Source organism: Lynx rufus, unplaced genomic scaffold (genome assembly GCF_022079265.1).
Source record: "Lynx rufus isolate CCGP_SWC_20201006 ecotype Redwood Valley unplaced genomic scaffold, mLynRuf1.p SCAF_4, whole genome shotgun sequence".
NCBI lineage: Eukaryota > Metazoa > Chordata > Mammalia > Carnivora > Felidae > Lynx > Lynx rufus.
In genome coordinates, this window is record NW_025814856.1 from 16818418 (window position 1) to 16841041 (window position 22624).

At 39.2% G+C, this 22624-nt stretch overlaps 1 protein-coding gene across 10 annotated transcripts in view; it reads right to left on the minus strand.

The window, feature by feature from the left end:
- The window catches only part of MAP4 (microtubule associated protein 4), a 195467-nt gene that overhangs the window by 124014 nt on the left and 48829 nt on the right, over nucleotides 1-22624 (minus strand). For 9 of the 10 annotated variants that reach the window (XM_047095989.1, XM_047095990.1, XM_047095988.1 and 6 more), the window contains one exon: nucleotides 5533-5774. In XM_047095989.1, coding sequence (XP_046951945.1) covers nucleotides 5533-5755 — 223 coding nt within the window. In that variant the 5' untranslated portion in view covers nucleotides 5756-5774. Of the gene's footprint in view, nucleotides 1-5532; nucleotides 5775-13586; nucleotides 13624-22624 lie in introns of those variants that run through there. The other variant, XM_047095986.1, reaches the window with a different exon arrangement.

The window sequence follows — 22624 nt, forward strand, 5'->3', positions numbered from 1 at the left end:
TCTCACCACTGCTCTTCAACATAGTATTGCAAGTCCTGGTCTCAGAAATCAGACAACAAAAAGAAATAAAAAGCATCCAAATTGGCAACGAAGTCAAACTTCCACTCTTCACAGATAACATGGCACTACATGGGAAACCTGAAAGACTTCACCAAAAAAATGATATGTGAATTCAGCCAAGTCGAAGTTATAAAATCAACATAGAAATCAGTTGCATTTCTATATATCAATAATGAAGCAGCAGAAAAAGAAATCAAGGAATAGACCCCATTTACAATTGCCCCCAAACCCTTAAGATTCCTAGGATAAATCTAACCAAAGAGATAAAAGATCTGTATGCTGACAACTATACAAAGCTTATGAAAGAAATTAAAGAAGACACAAAGAAATGGAAAAACATTCCATGCTCATGGATTGGAAGAACAAAAATACTGTTAAAACGTCTATACTACCCAAAGCAATCTACATACTCAATGCAATCTCTACCAAAATAATAACCACATTCTTCACAGAGCTAAAACAAACAATCCTAAAATTTGTATGGAACCAGAAAAGACTCCGAATAGCCAAAGTAATGTTGAAAAAGAAAACCAAAGCTGGAAGCATCACAATTCCAGACTTCAAGCTGTATTACAAAGCTGTAATCATCAAGACAGTATGGTACTGGCACAAACACAGACACTTAGATCACTGAAACAGAATAGAGAACCCAGAAATGGACCCACAAATATATGGCCAACTAATCTTTGACAAACCAGGAAAGAGTATCCAATGGAAAAAAGACAGTCTCTTCAGTAAATGGTGATGGGAAAACTGGACAGTGACAAATGTTAAGAATGAAACTGGACCACTTTCTTACACCATACACAAAAACAAATTCAAAATAGATGAAAGACCTAAATGTGAGACAGGAAACCATCAAAATCCTAGAGGAGAAAAAAGCAAGCAACCTCTTTAACCTCAGCCACAGCAACTTCTTACTTGACATGTCTCCAGAGGCAAGGGAAATAAAAAGAAAAATCAACTATTGGAACCTCATCAAGATAAAAATCTTCTGCACAGAGAAGGAAATAATCAACAAAACTAAAAGGCAACCAACAGAACAGGAGAAGATACTTGCAAATGACATACTGGATAGGGGGTTAATATCCAAAATCTATAAAGGATTTACCAAACCTAACACCCAAAAAAACCAAATAATCCAGTGAAGAAATGGGCAGAAGACATGTATAGACAGACACCTTTCCAAAGAAGACAAGGCTAACAGACACATGAAAAAATGCTCAAGAGGGGCGCCTAGGTGGCTCAGTCGGTTAATCGTCCAACTTCAGCTCAGCTCATGATCTCACAATTCATGGATTCAAGCCCCACATTGGGCTCTGTACCGACAGCTCAGAGCCTGAAGCCTGCTTTGGATTCTGTGTCTCCCTCTGTCTCTCTGCCCCTCCCCTGCTCCCACTCTGTCTCTCTCTAAAATAAATAAACGTTGGGGCACCTGGGTGGCTCAGTCAGTTAAACGTCCGACTTCAGCTCAGGTCATGATCTCGCGGTCCGTGAGTTCGAGCCCTGCATCGGGCTCTGTGCTGACAGCTCAGAGCCTGAAGCCTGTTTCAGATTCTGTGTCTCCCTCTCTCTCTGACCCTCCCCCGTTCATGCTCTGTCTCTCTGTCTCAAACATAAACATTAAAAAAAATTTTTTTAATAAAATAAATGAACATTAAAAAAAATTTGTTTAATAGTAAAAAAACAAAAAAAGAAAAGAAAAAATGCTCAATATCACTCATCAGAGAATACAAATCAAAACCACAATGAGATACCACCTCACACCTGTCAGAATGACTAAAATTAACAACTCAGACAACAACAGATGTTGGCAAGGATCCGGAGAAAGGGGAACCCTTCTGCACTGCTGGTGGATATGCAAACTGGTGCAGTCACTCTGGAAAACAGTAGGGAGGTTCCTCAAAAAATTAAAAAACAGAATTACCCTACAACTCAGCAATTGCACTACTAGGTATTTATCAAAACGATACAAAAATTTGATTTGGGGGCACCTGGGTGGCTCAGTTGGTTAAACGTCTAACTCTTGATTTAAGCTCAGGTCATGATCTCAGTTTGTGGGTTCCAGCCCCGCATCGACTTCTGTGCTGGCAGTATGGAGCCCGCTTGGGATTTTCTGTCTCCCTCTCTCTCTGCCCCTCCCTCACTCGTGCTCTCACTCAAAAATAAATAAACTTTAAAAAAATTCTGATTTGAATAGGCACATGCACCCCAATTTTACTGCAGCGCTATCAACAATAGCCAAATTATGGAAAAAGTCCAAATGTCCACTGAGTGCTGAGTGGAGATCCATAGATTGAAAGATAGATAGATAGATGATAGATAGATAGATAGATAGATAGATAGATAGATATGGTAATCAAAAAGAATGAAATCTTGCCATTTGCAACAAAGTGGATAGAACTAGAGTGTATTCACTAGTCAGAGAAAGACAAATATATGATTTTACTCATATGTGGAATTAAACAAAACAGATGAACATAGGGAAAGGGAAGGAAAAATAAGATAAAAACAGAGACTGGCAAACCATGAGAGATGCTTACATACAGAGAACAAACTGAGGGTTGCTGCTGGAGGGGAGGTGGGTGGGGGGATGGGCTAAATGTGTGATGGGCATTAAGGAGGGCACTTGTTGGGATGAGCACTGGGTGTTATATATTAAGTGATGAATCACAGGGTTTCTACTCCTGAAACCGATACTACACTGTATGTTAACTAACACATTTAAATAAAATTTTTAAAAAATAAATTTAAAAAATTAAAAAAAAAAAGAAAGAGAGAGAGAGAGAGAGAGAACACAGGGAAGAGGAGCAGAGGAAGAGAACCTCAACCAGGCTCCATGCTCAGCACAGAGCAGAGTCCGATGCAGGGCTTGATCCCATGACCCTGGGATCATGACCTGAGCAGATATCAAGAGTTGGACACTCAAATGACTGCGCCAGGCAGGTACCCTGAAAATATTTTGAAAAGAATAAAAATTAAAAACAGAACACACCAGAGGCACCTGGATGGTTCAGTTGGTTAAGCGTCTGACTTCAACTCAAGTCATGATCTCATGGTTAAGTGAGTTCAAGCCCCGTGTCGGGCTCTGCACTGACAGCTCTGAGCTTGGAGCCTGCTTTGGATTCTGTGTCTCCCTCTCTCTCCCTGCCCCTGTCCTACGCGCGCACGTGCTCTCTCTCTCTCTCTCTCTCTCTCTCTCAAAAATAAATAAACTTAAATAACACACCAACATCTATGAGGCACATATAAAACCATGATTAGAGGGAAATTTGTAACATTCAAAAGCTTATTTTAAGTGGTTGCCAGAGGTGGAGGTGGAGGTGAGCAAAATGGGTGAAGGTAGATAAAAGGTACAAACTTCTAGTTACAAAATAAGAAAGTCCTGGGAACATAATGTACAGCATGGTAATAACTACAGTTAATAATACTGTACTGTATACTTGAACATTCCTATGAGAGTGGATCTCAAAAGTTCTCATCACAAGGAAAAAAAATTGTTAATTATGTATGGTGATGAATGTTAATTAGACGTATTCTGGTAGGTATCTCACAATATACACAAATAGTAAATCATTATGTTGTACACCTTAAATACAATATTTTGTGTCAATATGAAAAGAAATGTTTAAAATTAATGATCTAAGCTGCCACCTTAAAAAAACAGAAAATGAGGGGCACCTGGGTGGCTCAGTCGGTTAAGCGTCCGTCCGACTTCAGCTCAGGTCATGATCTCACAGTCCATGAGTTCGAGCCCCACGTCAGGCTCTGTGCTAACAGCTCGGAGCCTGGAGCCTGCTTCAGATTCTGTGTCTCCCTCTCTCTGACCCTCCCCTACTCATTGCTGTCTCTCTCTCAAAAATAAATAAAAACATTTAAAAAAAATTAAAAAAAAAACAGGAAATGAGCAAATCAACTCAAAGTAAGCAAAAGGAAGGAAATATTAGAGATATGAGCAGAAATTGAAAATAGAAAAATAGAAAAAAAAATCTACAACACCAAAAGCTTCATCTTTAAAAACATTAGTAATTGATAAACCTCTATCCAGACTCAATTAAAAAAAAAAAAAAGAGAGAGGACACAAATTACCAATATAATGAATGAAAGAAGGGGTATGACAACAGATCCTACCGAAATTAGGAGAATCAGGTAATAGTACAATTCTATCTCCAACAATCTGACAACTTAGAGGAAATGTACCAATTCCCTGAAAGATACAACCTACCAAAGCTGGCTTGAGAAGAAACAGATAACCTGAACAGTTCTAGATCTCTTAAAGAAACTGAATTCCTAATTAAAAAAAACAAAAACAAAAACCTGACCCAGAAAACTCCAGGTCCAGATGGCTTCACTGACCAAGTCTATCCAACATTAAAGACAAAAACATCAATTCTACATGAACAACTCTAGAAAACAGGAGGGAACATTTCCCAACTCATTTTATGATGCTAGAATGACCTCAATTCTAAAATCAGAAAAAGGCATCACAAAAAAACTACAGACCAATATCCCACATGAACAAAAATGCAAAACTCCTCAACCAAAGGGTACCTGGGTGGCTCAGTTGATTAAACGTGCGACCCTTGATTTGGGCTCATGTCATGATCTCACAGTTCAGTTCATGAGATCAAGCCACACGTCAGGTTCCATGCTAACAACACGAAGCCTGCTTGGGATTCTCCCTCTCCCTCTCCCTGCCTCTCTCTCTCAAAAAACAAAACAAACAAACAAAAAAAAAATCTCAACCAGATAGTAGCAAATCTGATCCAGCAATATATAAAAGCAGCAAACCTCTTTTTAAAAGATTTAATCCATGGTTTAATCCTTACCTGGCATTACACCCAAAGACAAGTGGTATTTGATTCCATTCTAAATTTAGTCTTGATGTAAATACAGAATTTTGTTTATCTAACTTTTTACAAAGCTACTTTCAAAGTCAAGGCACAGCAGACCATTTAATTCAGGAAAGTAGGCAGATTATACAGTCGCTGAGACCTTACAGAAGAAACCTTTGGGTTAAGAGTAATCTACAGTCGGGGCGCCTGGGTGGCTCAGTCAGTTAAGCATCTGACTTCAGCTCAGGTCATGATCTCGTGGTCTGCGAGGTCGAGCCCCGCGTCGGGCTCTGTGCTGACAGCTCAGAGCCTGGAGCCTGTTTCGGATTCTGTGTCTCCCTCTCTCTCTGACCCTCCCCTGTTCATGCTGTCTCTCCCTGTCTCAAAAATAAAATAAACGTTAAAAAAAAATTTTTTTTTTAAATGAAAAAAAAGTAATCTACAGTCTCATGAACACACACTCAACTAAAAGGTAACGAACCTACGTCTTTGGTTTCTAATGAAAGAAATTTAGATAAGGAGAAAAGTGACTATCCTATACTAAAAAAGTCAGCTCAGTTTCCTCAAGGTTTCTAAGATTATGACCTACAGCGTCATCCCTAATCTGCTTTCTGAGCAGCTTGGTTTAATTACTTACCTTCAACCTGGCTAGTATCTGAGCATGGTTTCTTCTTCGACTCCGAATTGCCGGTTTTCTCATCAACATCCAGTAGAGGAATATAGTCTGTTTTTCCAACAGTTTCTCCCACAACATCATCAAAGGCCTCTGCCTCCAGTGTGGCAATGAAGTCCCGTTTTATCTCTTCCTCAATTTCTGGAGGTGGGTCTGTTAATGCATCTGCAAGACTGAGGTCAGCCATTCTGCACCACTGCAACTGCCTGGTAAAGGAGGGAAAAATGTTTCATCAGATGAGCACTGTGCAAAGGAAAAAACATCCCTAGAAACTCTTCTCAGTTGTTCTAAACAAAAAAAGAATTAAAATCCAAAATGTTAGAGCTAAAAGAGACTCCCTCATTTGACAGATTAGAAAATTAAAGCTCAGTTAACCAACAGTCTTACCCAAAGTAAACACCCTCTTTTCACATAGCTGGGAGGTAAACAGAGCCAAGTGCCATTTTGTCCTTTTCATTAATAAGAAAAAATAAAGTGTAAAAAAACAAACAAACAAAAAACACCAATGTATCCAAAGTTCAAATCAGGTCTTTTGATTTCAAGTCTCATAAACTTTTTAATTATTCTATATATCTTCATTTCCAAATCATGTCCCAGAATAATTCTTAAGTGAATATACAAAAGGAGGTCAGATTACATTATATTCCCATGAAAAAAGTTACATTACTATCAGGCAAAAGAAGTCACCTCTCCTGACTAAAGACTGTGAGTATGGGCCCTATCTTGTTGAGGTTAAATACTGTTTCTTCATGAATCTCTTGTAGCTAGGCTAGCTCCATCCACCAAAACCATGCCTAGCCCTGCTGGCATAAAAATACAGACCTGTTCCCTGATTAGTTAGGGGTGCAGTCCCTCTTTGTGGCCATGTACATCACCACCTTTACAGAACATCAGGCTCTCAATTTTTAAACATAACCTGACGTTAAGAAGTATAACCTACTAAAGGCAAAACTGTTAGGTGAAGAGCTGAAAAAATACAAATGGTGTAGTAAAAGTGCCAAAGGGCCTGCAAATAAATGGAGTTCCTAGTACATACACAGCACAGTGGGAAATTAAAAAAAAATGTGCAGGGTACTATCTGTCCTTCAAAAAGTCTAACTTTGGGGTGCCTGGGTGGCTCAATTGGTTAAGTGTTGGACTTCAGCTCAGGTCATGATCTCACGGTTTGTGAATTCAAGCCCCACGTCAATTCAAGCCCCACATCAGGCTCTGTGCTGACATATCGGAGCCTGGAGCCTGCTTTGGATTCTATGTCTCCTTCTCTCTCTCTCCTCCCCCCAACTCTGTTTTCTTTCTTTCTCTTTCTCTCTCTCTCAAAAATAAATAAACATTTAAAAAAAAAAAGTCTAACTTAACAGACTCTCCAAGAGACTCATGAAGATAAATGAACATATGAGCTTTTGTGACCAGGTAAAGGTAAATCAAATAGAAATAATAGCTATTGCTTCTGTCTGCCCAGAAATCTATTCTTCCTTATCTTCCCCCATATACACCAATGGTCACCCTAGTGGTGTTGGGCACATGACCAGGCAGAGGATGGTTGTAAAAGGAATGTTTCATGACTACATCTTGGATGGAAGATTCACCAAGTGGCAGCTGTTCAGTTGCCCTGGTTGTCTTCTTTCTTAAGTCTGAGTGAGCAACCTTCCATTTTTTTTTTTCATCTAATTTAGTCAGTCTATCGCTTGCAACCAAAGAATCTCAACTAATATATATATATATATATATATATATATATATATATATATATAATATATATAGTCTTTCCTCAACCCAAATTTTAAAAGGCCAAATTTTACTATGATTTAAGCCACTTTTTTTTCCCCGTTTATTCATTTTTGAGAGACAAGAGAAAGACAGATAGTGAGCGGGGTAGAGGCAGAGAGAGAGGGAGACACAGAATCCAAAGCAGGCTCCAGGCGCTGAGCTGTCAGGACAAAGCCTGATGCGGGGCTCGAACCCACGAACCCTGAGATCATGACCTGAGCCGAAGTTGGACACTTAACTGACTGAGCCACCCAGGCACCCCGATTTAAGCCACTGTTAAAGACTCTCTTTTAAAACTGTCTGTCCTCCACTGTCTTCCTCTCTCCAACTAAATTTACTAAGGAAAAAGAAATACCCACCAAAAGTACAGTCATTCTATCTTCATCTTTGTGTTCTACACACAAGTTCCTATCATAGTCATCAGTAGGGAGTAGCGCCCATATAACCCATTTACAACACAGGAACATGGATGGGCAGTCCTACTCTCTATGCCACCCAGCTACTTTACATATAAAGTATTATTGTCACTCCAGATGCCACCAGGAAAAATGCAGAAAAATGACTCATTAAAGAACTTTTTAAAAGCCTGACAAATTTAATGTCAATAAATTCCATAAAAAGTAAATGTTTTTCCCTTTTCTATGATGACTATTATTACCAGTTAGCATTTGAAACCTATTATGAACCAAAAATAATAAAGGATGTCTGTAATTAAACAGTTTCATGGTCAAACAGCACTTGAAAGGACATCTGAACCATCCTTAACAATAGCTTTATTTGTTTCCATAATATACACATATGATACCTTTTTCATATAATCCACTCAAACTTCCTAACTCAGGACACAGGTAAAAATAGAGACAAAATCAACAGTATCTTTTAAATGTCATTTATCTGAGTGCATATTCTCAAAGGGCAGCTCTTTATCCACTGTAATGTTCCCCTGTTCACCCCCACCCTCAACCTCCCAAACTACTACCTGGGCTGACATGCGGTTCATGGAATACGAAGAGCAGCTTAAATTCAGCCTAAGAAGGTAAAACTGACAGAAAATGAGACAGCTGGAAAGCAGGAAGGTCATTTGGCTCTGAGTGTATCTAGCCAACCACCCAAGCATCTGTATCTCAACACAGTTTAGCTATTCCTTTCTTGTCACTACATATAAATAGAAGTGTGATTTAAACACACACACACACACACACACACACACACACACACACCCCTACTTATGGAAAATGATCCTGTAAAGGCAATACCAGTGTTGTGTTGGAAGTGAAAGTACTGGTTTTATCCAGAAAGCCCAGTGTTCATTAAATTAAAGAGACTGCCCAATTTTATCGTTATTCTATTCTAAAAAATATACAAGTATAATAAATTCTGTAAGTGTTCTACAGGTTTGCTAAACTGGTTCTACAAGTATTCCAGAATTGATTTTAATGAATTCACGAAAGAACTTCATCCCACACTTACAGAATCATTTAAGGTCACTTAATACTCAGTTATGCCTTAAAATGGTTAGTTATGTAATTTATGGACAAAAGGATATGACACAATGTTATTCTCAAATATGGATATTCAGGAAGTTCCAAAAATGTACTCTTGTGAATGAGAACTATGTACTTAAAAGAAATTATCTCTCCTTGAATATTTATACTATTCCTTTCCTATTTGTTCAAAGTTTGAATTTAAAAGGATTTGTTACTGGGGGCAAGAAAAGAAAGCTGGATACAGAAGTTTCTAAGCTTCACGGAAGCACTAGTTTAATCTATAGCTTTCAGTGAGTCACCTTACAGGGCTGAGTTCCCTAATCTGTAAAATGAGAGTGGTATGTTAAATGATTCCTGAGGTTGATTATTCCAGAAGCTGTTAATAATTTAAAATCTTTTTATTTTTTTTTTTAATGTTTATTTTAGAGAGAGAGAGAGACACAGACAGACAGACAGAGCATGGGTGGGGGGAGGGGTGGAGAGAGAAGGAGACACAGAATCCAAAGCAGGCTCCAGGCTCTGAGCTGTCGGCACAAAGCCTGATGCGGGGCTCGAACCCACAGTCTGCAAGATCATGACCTGAACCAAAGTCGGACACTTAACCGACTGGGCTACCTAGGCGCCCCAAGGTGCTAATAATTTAGATTCATCACTTAAGTTAGAAATAAACAAACAAATTGCATATAGACCCTCAATGTGCATGTGTGACTTTTATATACCAAGTACTCCCAATTATAACTGGGTTCAGGTTTATTAAAAGGCAAAAGTTTTTTGGCAAAGGAAGAGACTAAAAACAAACTCATCACTGCACAGGGCCCTGCTTGAGCAAATCTGACTGGAGCTTAAGAAACTCCACCCAGTTCTGGCTAACATCAAAGGAGACTTACACAACTCTGCCAGAAAATAAGCCCCATATTATTTAACCAGGCACCAAGACAACACACAGTTTTCAAGCATAGTGCTTTGGACATCTGATCTTTCATTCTGACTACATGCCTGAAGTGAAACTGAAGTGAGAAGAGTTTTGAAAATAGGTGAACAAAGATAAGAAGAAATGACATGACAAGATGATGAAGCAAAGAAAAGAATTTTGGTCTCTTGACTACACTCTTACTATTAATAGCTATGTGCTCATAAAAAGTATATAAGAAGATATGATGAGGTCACAAAGCACCCGCTTCTGTTACATGGGTTTTTTTTTTTTAATTTATTTATTTTGAAAGAGAGAGAGAGAGAGCACGTACAAGTTGGGGGAGGGGTAGAGAGACAGAGAGAGAGAATTCCAAGCAGGCTCCGTGCTGACACAGCACAGAGACGGACACAGGGCTTGAACCCATTAACTATGAGATCATGACCTGAGCCAAAATCCAGAATCAGACGCTTAACTGACTGAGCCACCCAGGTGCCCCTTGTATGGTTTACTTTAGATTACAAATTCTGGAGTTAGCTCCTAAACTGAAATATATAGGTCTATACAGATTAGTGTTCATATCTAACTTAAATATACAGAAGTATGGCCAACTTTTTAAGCTCTCAAAATTCCTCTTGAGGGGCGCCTGGGTGGCGCAGTCGGTTAAGCGTCCGACTTCAGCCAGGTCACGATCTCGCGGTCCGTGAGTTCGAGCCCCGCATCAGGCTCTGGGCTGATGGCTCAGAGCCTGGAGCCTGTTTCCGACTCTGTGTCTCCCTCTCTCTCTGCCCCTCCCCCGTTCATGCTCTGTCTCTCTCTGTCCCAAAAATAAATAAACGTGGAAAAAAAAAAAATTCCTCTTGAAAATTTCAGGTCAGTCTTACCTATAGTTAGTCACTCCAGACCTGTGCTCATTCTGTCTGATGAGAAATTAGCAATCCAGTTTGCAAATGGTCTGTTACTGCCTTTGTCCTCCTGTGTCCCCCACCCCCTCCCCACTCCAGACATACCCTGTCTCCCAAAGGTGCTGCTTGGGAGGTAAAGTGGAGGAAGAAAACTCATGAAAAAGAACAGAAGCCTAATTCCCACCAACATACTGAAACACTTTTCACAACCACTGTCATAATTTCACTTCATTCTGTCACATTAGCCAAATCTGTACCAAGATTCTTTTGCAGTAGCCAGCATTCTCTTTTTAAAAAGTGTAGAATCCTATTTCACAATTTCAAAAGGGTAAGGGAACACGCACCCCAGAAGGTCTATAATTCCACCTTAGTGTGAATAGTGTAAATTTGGTTCTTATGAAGTAGCTTTCCTCTTTTTTTAAATTTTTTTAATGTTTATTTATTCTTGAGAGAGAGAGAGAGAGAGAGAGAGAGAGGGCAAGGGAAGGGCAGAGAGAGAGGGAGACACATAATCTGAAGCAGGCTCCAGGGTCTGAGCCTGACGCGGGCTCGAACTCACAAACGGCGAGATCATGACCTCAGCCGATGTCAGACGCTTAGACTGAGCCACCCAGGCACCCCTCCTATTTTTTTTTTTAAGTTTACTTATTTATTTTGATAGAGACAGAGACAGTGCAAGCAGAGGACGAGCAGAGAGAGAGGGAGAGAGAATCCCAAGGAGGCTCCACACTGCTTGCTGCAGAGATCCGCATGGGGCTTGAACTCACGAACCGTGAGATCACGACCTGAGTCAAAACTAAGAGTTGGATACTTACCTGACTGAACCATCCAGGAGCCCCTGAAGTAATTTCCTCTTAATCCCAGAGATCAATTCCATGGAAAGTGAGTTTTTGGTTTCAGTGTGAAAAGGGAGAATAATAATTTAGCAACACAGAATATTTCAGGGAACAAAATAGGTCTGTATAAGGTATCAAAGTAGGGAAAGGGTATGTGGGCCCCAAGGCCCTAGGAGGTAAAAGAAAGAGAGGTAATACAATGTCAAAGGCAAGCTTGACATCTTTTAAAATATTACCTCCTGTCAGTTTTAGAAGAAAGGAAGAAACTTTCTTCAGTCACCTGGACTAGTTGGGAAACAAAATTATCATTTATAACATTGTTTACCTTTTTTTTAAACATTTTTTAATGTTTTTTTATTTATTATCAAGAGATGGAGAGAGAGCATGAGTAGGGGAGGGGCAGAGAGAGGGGGAGACACAGAATCCGAAGCAGGCTCCAGGCTCTGAGCTGTCAGCACAGAGCCTGACGTGGGGCTCAAACGCACAAACTGCGAGATCATGGCCTGAGCCGAAGTCAGACGCTTAACCGACTAAGCCACCCAGGCGCCCCTACCTTTTAAAATTTTTTAAATAATCTCTACACCCAACTTGGGGCTTGAACTCACAATCTCGAGATTAAAGTCATATGCTCCACCAACTGAATGAATCAAAAGTCATATGCTCCAGCCAGGCGCCCCTAACATTGTTTATCTAAAGGAAATGCTTCTGAGTTCCAAATAACCAACTTAATAAATGAACATTTAATAATAATTCTTGGGGTGCCTTGGTGGCTCAGTCAGTTAAGCATCTGACTTCAGCTCAGGTCATGATCTTGCAGTTCATGAGTTCAAGCCCCGTGTTGGGCTCTGTGCTGACAGCTCAGAGCCTGGAGTCTGCTTTGGATTCTGTGTCTCCCTCTCTCTCTGCCCCTCCACTGCTCATGTTTCTGTCTCTCCCCTCTCTCAAAAATAAACATTAAATTAAAAATAATAATAATAATAATAATAGCTCTTGAAGGCAGAAGACCGCTCATAATGCTCACTTAAATTTTCTCCATGATTGATATTGTCAGTTTTGGGGGGGAATGGCAGTAGAGGGGTGAATGATGGACAAGACATACAACTAAAAAGACATGTGGACTAATATTTTCTTCTATACTTTTTTTAATTTTTTTGGCAAGACTGATTTAAATGACAGAGAATTCTGAGGCCAAAACTAAGCTGCTATCCCAGGACATTAGTGAGAGTGCTGTGACCAAAATGCAATGCTTGTTCCTCAGGTTTGGAAGAAACCCAGTGTCCCAGCCAGTTCCAGAGACCATTTATAACCTGACATGGCTAGTGGTATAGCGTGTACCATAAAGATTTCATATTCAACATGAGATTTTTTGAGTTTGTCTAGCAAGCTTTCAGTTACTACATGGGGACTTTACTTCTCAGATTGGTTTTAATGAAGTTTTCAGAGGCCTATTACATATCAAGCTGAACCTTATTTGTCTGATGTCTGTGTTCTGCTTGTAATTAACTAGAAAAGTAGTTTGATTTGTACTTTCAATCAAAATGGTATTTCATTCAGAGTAAAACCAACAACCTGTATGGGAATCAGCTACCATCTTACACAGCTCATAGACACATGGGATCCCCAAAGCTAACCTGAATTTCTCCTGCTCCTCCCCAGATCCAGACTGGCAAATGGCAACACACAACTCAGCCACAACTTGACTATCCTAGCAATAAACTCCAACCCCCCTGTTGAATATATTAAGTTTCTACCCCCAGGTACCTCCCTAAACACTTCAAGGACAACAGCTGTACTATTATGAACTGATGGTATTTGCAGCCTCCGCAGGGTTCTGTTCAGAACCACCATTTGTCCTGTTCATCATAGGATTAGCGACAGGAGAAAGCCCTTGATTACTAGAATAGCAGAAGCTGTTGCCCAGTGACATTCCTATATGAAAGAGCACATGGATTTTACTTCCATACAGTCCCAAAAAACAAAGAGCTCCTTTTCCCACTGCTTTTTTAGGGAGCCCTAACCTCTAAATATAAAAACACTGCATACATATGCACACACATATTCAAATACATAAAACCTTGAAGCACAAGGCTGAAAGCCCAGCTTGCTTACTTACGGGAACTATCCAGGCAGCTTGTGCTCAGTCCTGACCAAATGTATTTTGAACCTCTAAACAGGCACCTGTCTGCCACATTTATGTCCAAGTGAATTTAAACCTATTTCCCCAAGAAGAATAATCTACACTAGATACCTCCCACTGTGAGCCATGTGATACAGACAGCATGATGTGTGCTGAAGTCTGGTTATGTGCGCCAAAACAAGAGACGACAATGACACAGCACTTACATTTCTGCTATAACCATCCTTCAGAGTGACTCTTCAGTTTTATCTCAATTAAAAACAAAAAAAAGTGAATCTTAGGATGATTCTCAATACCTGATCCTTCCAAATTTGGAAAAAAAAACAGTATTTTTTAAAACGTTACTCTCCATCCCACTTATTCCTCCTCAGTCTAAGACCAAAAACTATTCAGAGTTTGCCTACACCTATCCAAAAATTATTCCTAAACATTTAGGACTTTTATAAAAACACCAGGTCAAATAATCCAGGATCCAATTCCCTCATTTTAACAACTGACAAGAACCAGAAAAAACAAGTCACTTATAAATGAAGCTGGACTGAGGATCAGACTAAGGCGAGAGTCAGCAAACACCAGAAGCACAAGAAGCATATGATATAATGGACAAAATATTGGAATTTTATGGTTTCTGCTTTTATCTGACACAATGACATCACTATCCTTCAAAATCTTTTTTTTTTTTTTGCTGTACCTTTTCTTCTTAAAGTATGAAAGCAAAATTAGGAAGAGTCCTAAACATCAGGAAAAAAAAAATCTCAGCTGACTTAAAAGGACCCCAATCCCTATTAAGAAAAAAAAGCCCCCAAACTCCTTAGTGTAACATCAAGGTCACATAATCCTACAGGGCCCAGCCCTATGACCTACCACAACCGACAGCAGTTTTCCATGTAGGGTCTCCCTATATTTTAGTCCCACGGGACCAGCTGCCATTTTTATAGGCATATCATTGACATTATCACCAATACCCTTGCTCATCTTGCTCTTCATACTTCAAAGTCTTGAAATCAAGGTCCACATCAACTATCACCTTTCCTGTTTCTTTTTCAAATCTGTTCTCCCAGTGCCATTGAGAACTAACACATCATCTGTACTTCTATTGTAACAGTACAGTCTGATTTGTACTGCAGTTCATTTATATACTAGTGGCTCCTATAATTGCTAGATCCCAAAGAGGAAGGACCATGTCTAAGCAATGTATATACCCTCCCCTAGCAGATTACTTTACATAGAAGATGGGCCAAAACAACAAAAAACAACAAAGGGGCTAGCTAAACAGAATTCTAAAATGGTATGATTGATCTAAGTTAATATTTTAAAAAATTTTAAATATTTTTATTAATTTTTGAGAGAGAGAGAAAGAGCACTAGCGGGAGAGGGCCAGAAAGGAGACAGGATCTGCAGCAGGCTCTGCACAGTGAGCACAGAGTCTGACGCTGGGCTTGAACTCATGAACTGTGAGATCATGACCTGAGCCAAAACTAAAAGTCAGCCACTTAACTGAATGAGCCACCCAGGTGCCCCTAAAACGGTATGATTGAAGTTAATAAAAAGCATGTCTAATTTGAAATTACTCAGGTGTTGGGGCTCCTGGGTGGCTCAGTCAGTTAAGCCTCTGACTTCGGCCCCGGTCATGATCTCACAGTTCATGAGTTCAAGCCCCGCACTGGGCTCTCTGCTGTCAGTGCAGAGCATGCTTGGGATTCTCTCTCCCCGCTCCCTATCCCTCCCTGCCCGCCCTCTCTCTCTCTCTCTCTCTCTCTCCCTCTCTCTCTCTCTCTCTCTCTCTCAAATTAAAAAAAAAAAAAAATCAGGTGTTAAAACTACAAAAACTCTTCAGAACTGAAAAAAAGAATAAATATACTCAAGGTTGAAGGCTTATCATTAATTAAGAATATTCACCTAATTTCTTCCACTTTCCAAGCATAGCTTATGCCAGAGCAATCATGTTGTCTGCAATCATGGAAAGAAAGCCAACAAGGAGTAACTATATGAGCCAGCTCTCTATGCTGGTCATCTTATCATTATTAGGCAGGGCAATAAAAATAGCCCTCTGCTTTTAGAAAAGCACAACAACATGATGCAATATGTCAGAAACAAATAGCATTTTGCTGAAGAGATAAGCTACCACCATCATGTTAACATCATTGTATAAATATTAAAAGTTTTCTAATTTTTAAAAAGTTAAATCTCCATAGTATCAGCTCACACATCTCTGTGTAGTAGTAGTAAATATACCATGTAATTTCAAGATTACTTAGTTTTGGGGAAATTGGGTGAAAGCAAAAAGTATTCACACTTGATCAGCTCTTGGCTTTTGAGAACTATTTAAGAAAAACCTCTCCATCAAGCCAAGTGAAGTTTCTCTCCTAAGTTCAGAGCCACAATATGCCAAATTTTATTATCTAAGATGTCAGTGAAAGTGAAGTAAAATCAAAGGCTGAACTAAGAGGAGATGGGGATTTGTGCTGATAATTCCATAATTATTTATTATAGACACACAATGTGTGTCTCCTCCAGAGTCCCACTGGGCTGAGTTCCTAAGGGTTCCCTGCTGGCTCAGTCAGAAGCGCACACAACTCTCAACCACAGGGTTGTGATTTCAAGTTCCACCTTGGGCAGAGGGCTCATTTTTTAAAAAGGGAAAATAAATGGGTTTAACAGAACTTAAAAAAATAAAACGCACGGTGGACTCTGAGTTCCTAGATGGTAAGGACAACATCTTTTTCACCTTTTATCCTGGGCATCTAATACAATAAAGTGACACCTGGTAGGATCTCAAATGTATATTCATCCTGCTGAATGTGCTCTATTCCGTATCATGACACAGCCTTCTCTTGCCAGGGCTGACATCTGCCCAGCTGGAGGGAGTCTCCTGGCTCTTCCTTGTCGGTCCTCGGCACAGAATCAGAATTGGGGTGCATTGGCCCAGCTCTTCTGAGCAGGAAAGAAGAAGGCATAAACTATAGGAATACTCAGCAGGCATTTTGTAGAAAGACCTTAGTGGTAGTAAATGCCTTGCCTTTAACATAAAAGTGCCTTATAAATGCTTTCAAATGGGGGGGGGGGGAGTACTAAAAAAAAAAGTCTAGAAGTAAAAACAATTTTAAGTGAAAACTGAACAAGCAAGGTGAAAAGTCAAAGGAATCTTTCAAACTATTATTAACTTTTAGCATTTTGCCTGAAATGGAAGTAAAGATCAGAGTTAAAAGTAAAATGCCACTGAATCAGAATCATTCAGAAACAGCTGGGCAATTTCAGTTTTTAAGCGATGATTCTGAAGGGCACCCACAATTAAGAGCTACTAATCAACAATCCACTTACTACATTAAAGACAGAATTTGTAAAACTTAACACTAGAAAGAGATCAAGTTCTCCGTTGTTGGGAAGGTAGGTGCTTTAGATTATGTTTATTAGAAGTAAAGTCTGACAGGGATTCTTACACAAGTTAATATTGAGGGAGTGCCTTCAGGAGAAACCTGTAAGGGAGAGAAAGGAAGCAAAATTCTGGTTTCAGCTGAAGTCTAGCCTATGCCTCCTGACTGGGAAGCTATGAAACACAATCGCACCAGTCAGTCCCACCATGAGGTAAGGGAGCCACGTTTTTGTAACCTTCATCAGGCAGTCACTGGCTAAGAACCATGTGAAGAGGAGGGACATAACTTCCTAGGCATCTCTGGGGGAGGTGGCTCCTATATGGTATAGCCCTTGCTAACACTCACAACAGCTGGGGATTGGGCCGTATGTGTGTGAGAGACAGACTCTAAGCAAAAGGCCATTAGTAGAAATTAAATGACAAGTTTAATTCACTAAGATTTACCAATATTAAATATTAAGCTTGTATGTACCTACCAACATAGCTATTTAAAAAACAGATGCGCCTGGGTGGCTCAGTCAGTTGAGTGCCCAACTTCAGCTCAGGTGATGATCTCATGGTTCGTGGGTTTGAGCCCTACATTGGGCTTTGCATTGACAGCTTAGAGCCTGGAGCCTGCTTTGGATTCTGTGTCTCCCTCTCTCTCTGCCCCTCCCCCATTAACACTCTGTGTGTGTGTGTGTGTGTGTGTGTGTGTGTGTCTCAAAAATATTTTAAAAAATTTTAAAAATAAAATAAAAGACATAAAACTTCACCCAAAGAAAACAAAAATACGAATTCAAAAAGGTATATGCAACCCTATGTTTACTGTAGCATTATTTGCAACAGCCAAGACAGGGAAGCAACACAAGTGTCCATCAACAGACAAATGGATAAAGAAGATGTGATACACACACACACACACACACACACACACACTTTAATATTACTCAGCCATAAAAAAGGATGAGCTCTTGCCATTTGCAACAACATGGATGTACCTAGAGGGTATTATGCTAAGTGAAATAAGTCAGACAAAGACAAATACCATAAGATTTCACTTATATGTGGAATCTAAAAAACAAAACAAAAAGCAGAAAAGAGACCTATAAATACAGAGAACAAACTGGATTGCCAGAGGGAAGTGGGATGGAGGTAGGTAAAATGGGTGAATGGGAGTGGGTGATACAGGCTTCCAGATAGGAAATGAACAAGTCACAGGAATAAAAGACACAGCATAGGGAATACAGTCAATGATGTTGTAATAGCACTGTATGGTGACAGAGGGTAACTATACTTGTGAGCACAGTATGACATGAAACTAAGTTGTACAGCCAAAACTAATGTGACACTGTGCATCAACTATACTTCAATAAAAATAAAACAAAAAATAAAAATAACCTTAATGAGGAGAAAGAGAGGAGTCCTCCTTCACAGGGGGATACTGTAATACACCTCTTTTTTTCAGTAACTGACACATCATGTAGACAAAAATCAGTAAGTATATACAAGCTCTGAACAACTCAACCTACAAGTTTCAGCTAATGGACTAGAGAGTACACTGGGAAGACACTTTTCTAGCACACATGGAACAGTTCATTTTTTTTAATAAATGTGTACTAGGGGCTCCCGGGTGACTTGGTCAGTTAAGCATCCAACTCTTGATTTCTGCTCAGGTCATGATCTCAGGGTCATGAGACTGATCCCCAAGTAGGGCTCCACATTGAGCTTAAGATTCTCTCCCTCTCTCTCCACCCCTCTCCCGCACACACACTCACATGTATTCTCTCTCAAAAAAAAAAAAAAGAGAGAAAATAAATGTATACTAAGACGTAAAATGAATCTCAAATCTTAAAAATCATTATTGTAAGAGAACAAACTGATGGTTACCAAAGGGGGGGGGGGGGAATGGGTGAAAACAGGTGATGGGGATCAAGGAGTGCACTTATGATGAGCATCAGGTGTTGCATGGAAGTGTTGAATCTCTATATAGTACACCTGAAACTAATATTACACTGTATGTTAAATAAAACGCTTTTAAAAAATCATTATTGTACAATATACATTTAAGAAACATCATAAATAAGTTAGAAATAAAAACCTGAATTTTTCAAAAATTTGAAAATTTTAAAACTCACTACAAATAATCCATGAGTTAAAATCATAACAGACATGAAAAAATACTCAGAAATGAATAATAACAAAAATATTACATTCCAAAGTTTGTGGAATATACTTAAAAAGAGAATCTGAGGAAGTCTCCAGCCTTAAGTGCTTGTAATAGAAAAGAAGGATATAAATAAATTAGTTAAAATCCATCTTAAGAGTTAGGTAAAAATAAATTTGAAGAAAACCAAAGGAAGGAAACAAAATCCTAAATGAGAATAAGGCACAAAGAAAGAAAAGAGAAGATCAATAAAGCAAAAGTTCTCTCTGAGGAGTAACAAAGTTAACAAACCTTTGGTAAGACTGACCCAAACAGCAGAGAAGACATAAGTGAACAATTTTAGGAAGGAAAAATTGTAACGCTACAAATGCAGCAGAGGAAAAAAGAGATTTTAAACAACTATGCCAACAAATATGAAAATCAGATGAAAAAGACCATTCTAGGGCACCTGGCTCGTTCAGTTGGAAGAACATGGGACTCTTGATGTTGGGGTCGTGAGTTCAAAGCCCCACGTTGGGTCTAGAGATTACTAAAAAAAAAATAAACTTAAAAAAAAAAAAAAAATTCCTGAAAGAGCATACAATAACTGAATCAAAATACAATAATAAATTAAAAACCTAAATAGTCCCAAATCAATTAAAGAAATTGAAACAATATTTTTAAGTCTCCCCCCCGCCCCACACACACACCCCAAAGATTTTATAGGAGTTCTACTGAGTATTCAAGGTGAAGATAACTCGAACACAAACTTTAGAAAACAGAAGAATTCTCAGGGCGCCTGGGTGGCTCAGTCATTTGAACATACAACTTCGGCTCAGGTCATGATCTCACGTTTGTGAGTCTGAGTTCGGCATCAGGCTCTCTGCTGTCAGCGAAGAACCCCGCTTCGGATCTTCTGTCCCCCTCTCTCTGCCCCTCCCTGTTGCACTCTCTCAAAAACAAATAAGCCTTTGGGGCACCTGGGTGGCTCAGTCGGTTAAGCATCCGACTTCAGCTCAGGTCATGATCTCGCGGTCCTTGAGTTCAAGCCCTGCGTCGGGCTCTGTGCTGACAGCTCAGAGCCTGGAGCCTGCTTCGGATTCTGTGTCTCCCTCTCTCTCTGCCCCTCCCCATTCATGCTCTGTCTCTGTCTCAAATAAATAATAAATGTTAAAAAAATTAAATAAAAATAAATAAACCTTCAAAAGAAGAAGAAGAAGAAGAATTCTCACCAAATCATTTTATGAGGCTAACAGAAGTAATCTGTAGTGATTAGAGGCCCATATTCCAACCTGACTGCCAGAGGTTCAAAGTTGGGTTCTACCACTTAGTATCTTTGTGGCCTTGAGGAAGTTTCTTCACCCTTTTGCTTCAGTTTCCCCAAATGTAAACTGGGTGTTTAACAGTATTATCTACTTTCTGTATCTGTTAATATATAAAATAGTTCCTGGAATAGTGTGTGTGTTTTATGTATTTGCTATTGATTATATGATTATTGATAATATACATCTACTACCAAACCCAGACAAGAAGAATACAATAATGGGAAATTATAAACAAAAATAAACTTACGAACTTAGATCGGGTCAGCAAACATTTTCTGTACAGAGCCAGAGAGTAAACTGTTTAAAATTTGTGGCACCTATACTCTATCACAAATACAGGCAGTCCTGGCTTTGCATAGTTCTAATACACACAAATTTCAGTGACCATGGTTTAGTTAAGCAATACCAGTCCCCCAACAGCATGGTTCAAGTTTCAGCTCCCATGGTATATTAACTGTGAATAATTGCATAAAGCACAAAATTTGCTGCTAGCTCCTCAGTATACAAATTGCTACGTAAATAACAAGTGTGCGTGGAAATCAGTGACCTATCACATCACTTCTTCAAAGTCTGTTGGTGACTGGTCGCTGAGCATCTGTTATTCAGTTCATGCATAAACAGTGGTGCTACCTCCTCATCTCCCAGTGATAAATTCGTGTGGCATTTTATGAAAACGAGTAACCAAAAGAGAAAACTGGTCAACAAAAATAAATGTGCAGCAAAGAATCAAAAAGTAGTAACGCTGGAAGTGAAATTTACATCAAATGTAAATGTAGTTCTAGAAAAAATAGCTCTCTGTGGGAATGCTGACACTACCACCATTCAAAAGACGTGCTGCCAGAGGAACTCAGTGAAGGTAAGCTCATCTCCATAAATGAGGATAATGGCTTCTTGAAAAAAATAAAAAGGCCTTACAGGAAGTGCCGCTGGCAAGAAATCTCACATTACAAGAACTCTTGAAGATACTCTGTGGCAATGAAAGCACAAAAGACAAATGCTGGAAGCTGATCTAAACCTAGAAAGGAGTAGGGCACAGAAGAGACAGATATCTGGGTCCATATCATAAATTACGATAAGAAGAAGCCCCGACACTGTTCAAACTATTCTTGGTAAGTTTACAAAGAAAAAAACATTTAAATTCTCAACATTTTTAATGTTTTGAATTACAGTGTACTAAACATTAATTTTCCAATTTTTTCATTTCCCTAAGTTTTATATAAGACAAGAGAGCTTTTAAAATTTTTTTAAAGATCACAATCATAATTTTCCCCTTTGATTATTAACTTTGCTTTGCAGTTTCAGCCTGCTCGGCCATTTTTTGCAGTCCCAAACTACTGTGCAAAGTAAAAACTTCCTGGTCTCAACACTGCCATTATAGAGTGAAAGCTTCCATAGACAATACACATATGAATGAGTGTGTCAAACATTCTTAGCTCATAAATTATACAAAAACAGGCAGTAGGCCGAATTTGACCTGTGAGCCATAATTTGCTGACCCGACTTAAATGAAAAAAATCCTAAAATAAATATTAGCAAATCAAAGCAAGTAATGTATAAAAGATATATCTTGAACTCAGTTGGCTAATAAAATCTTAGAAGAGGGGCGCCTGGGTGGCGCAGTCAGTTAAGCGTCCGACTTCAGCCAGGTCACGATCTCGCGGTCTGTGAGTTCGAGCCCCGCGTCAGGCTCTGGGCTGATGGCTCAGAGCCTGGAGCCTGTTTCCGATTCTGTGTCTCCCTCTCTCTCTGCCCCTCCTTCGTTCATGCTCTGTCTCTCTCTGTCCCAAAAATAAATAAACGTTGAAAAAAAATTAAAAAAAAAAAATCTTAGAAGATATCTATCAACGTATTCAGTATATCAACGGAGTAAGTAAGGAAACTAAAAGCTCATCTCTCAATAGAATCAAGCCTCTGGAAAAAAAGACTCAATAAATTAGGATGGGAGGATCCTGTATCTGACAAAAGGTATTTACAAAACAAACAAAAAACAAAACAAAACCTGCCACAAACATCATTCTCTTGAGATGGGGTAGAAATAAGAACGTCTAATATTGCTGCTGCTAATCAATATTGTACAATGAGACAAGAAAAGAAAAAATTAAGAGCATAAGGATTATGAAGAAAAAATCATAATAACATTATCATTATTTGTAGGAAACAACTATATAGACAGGAAATAAACTATTATATT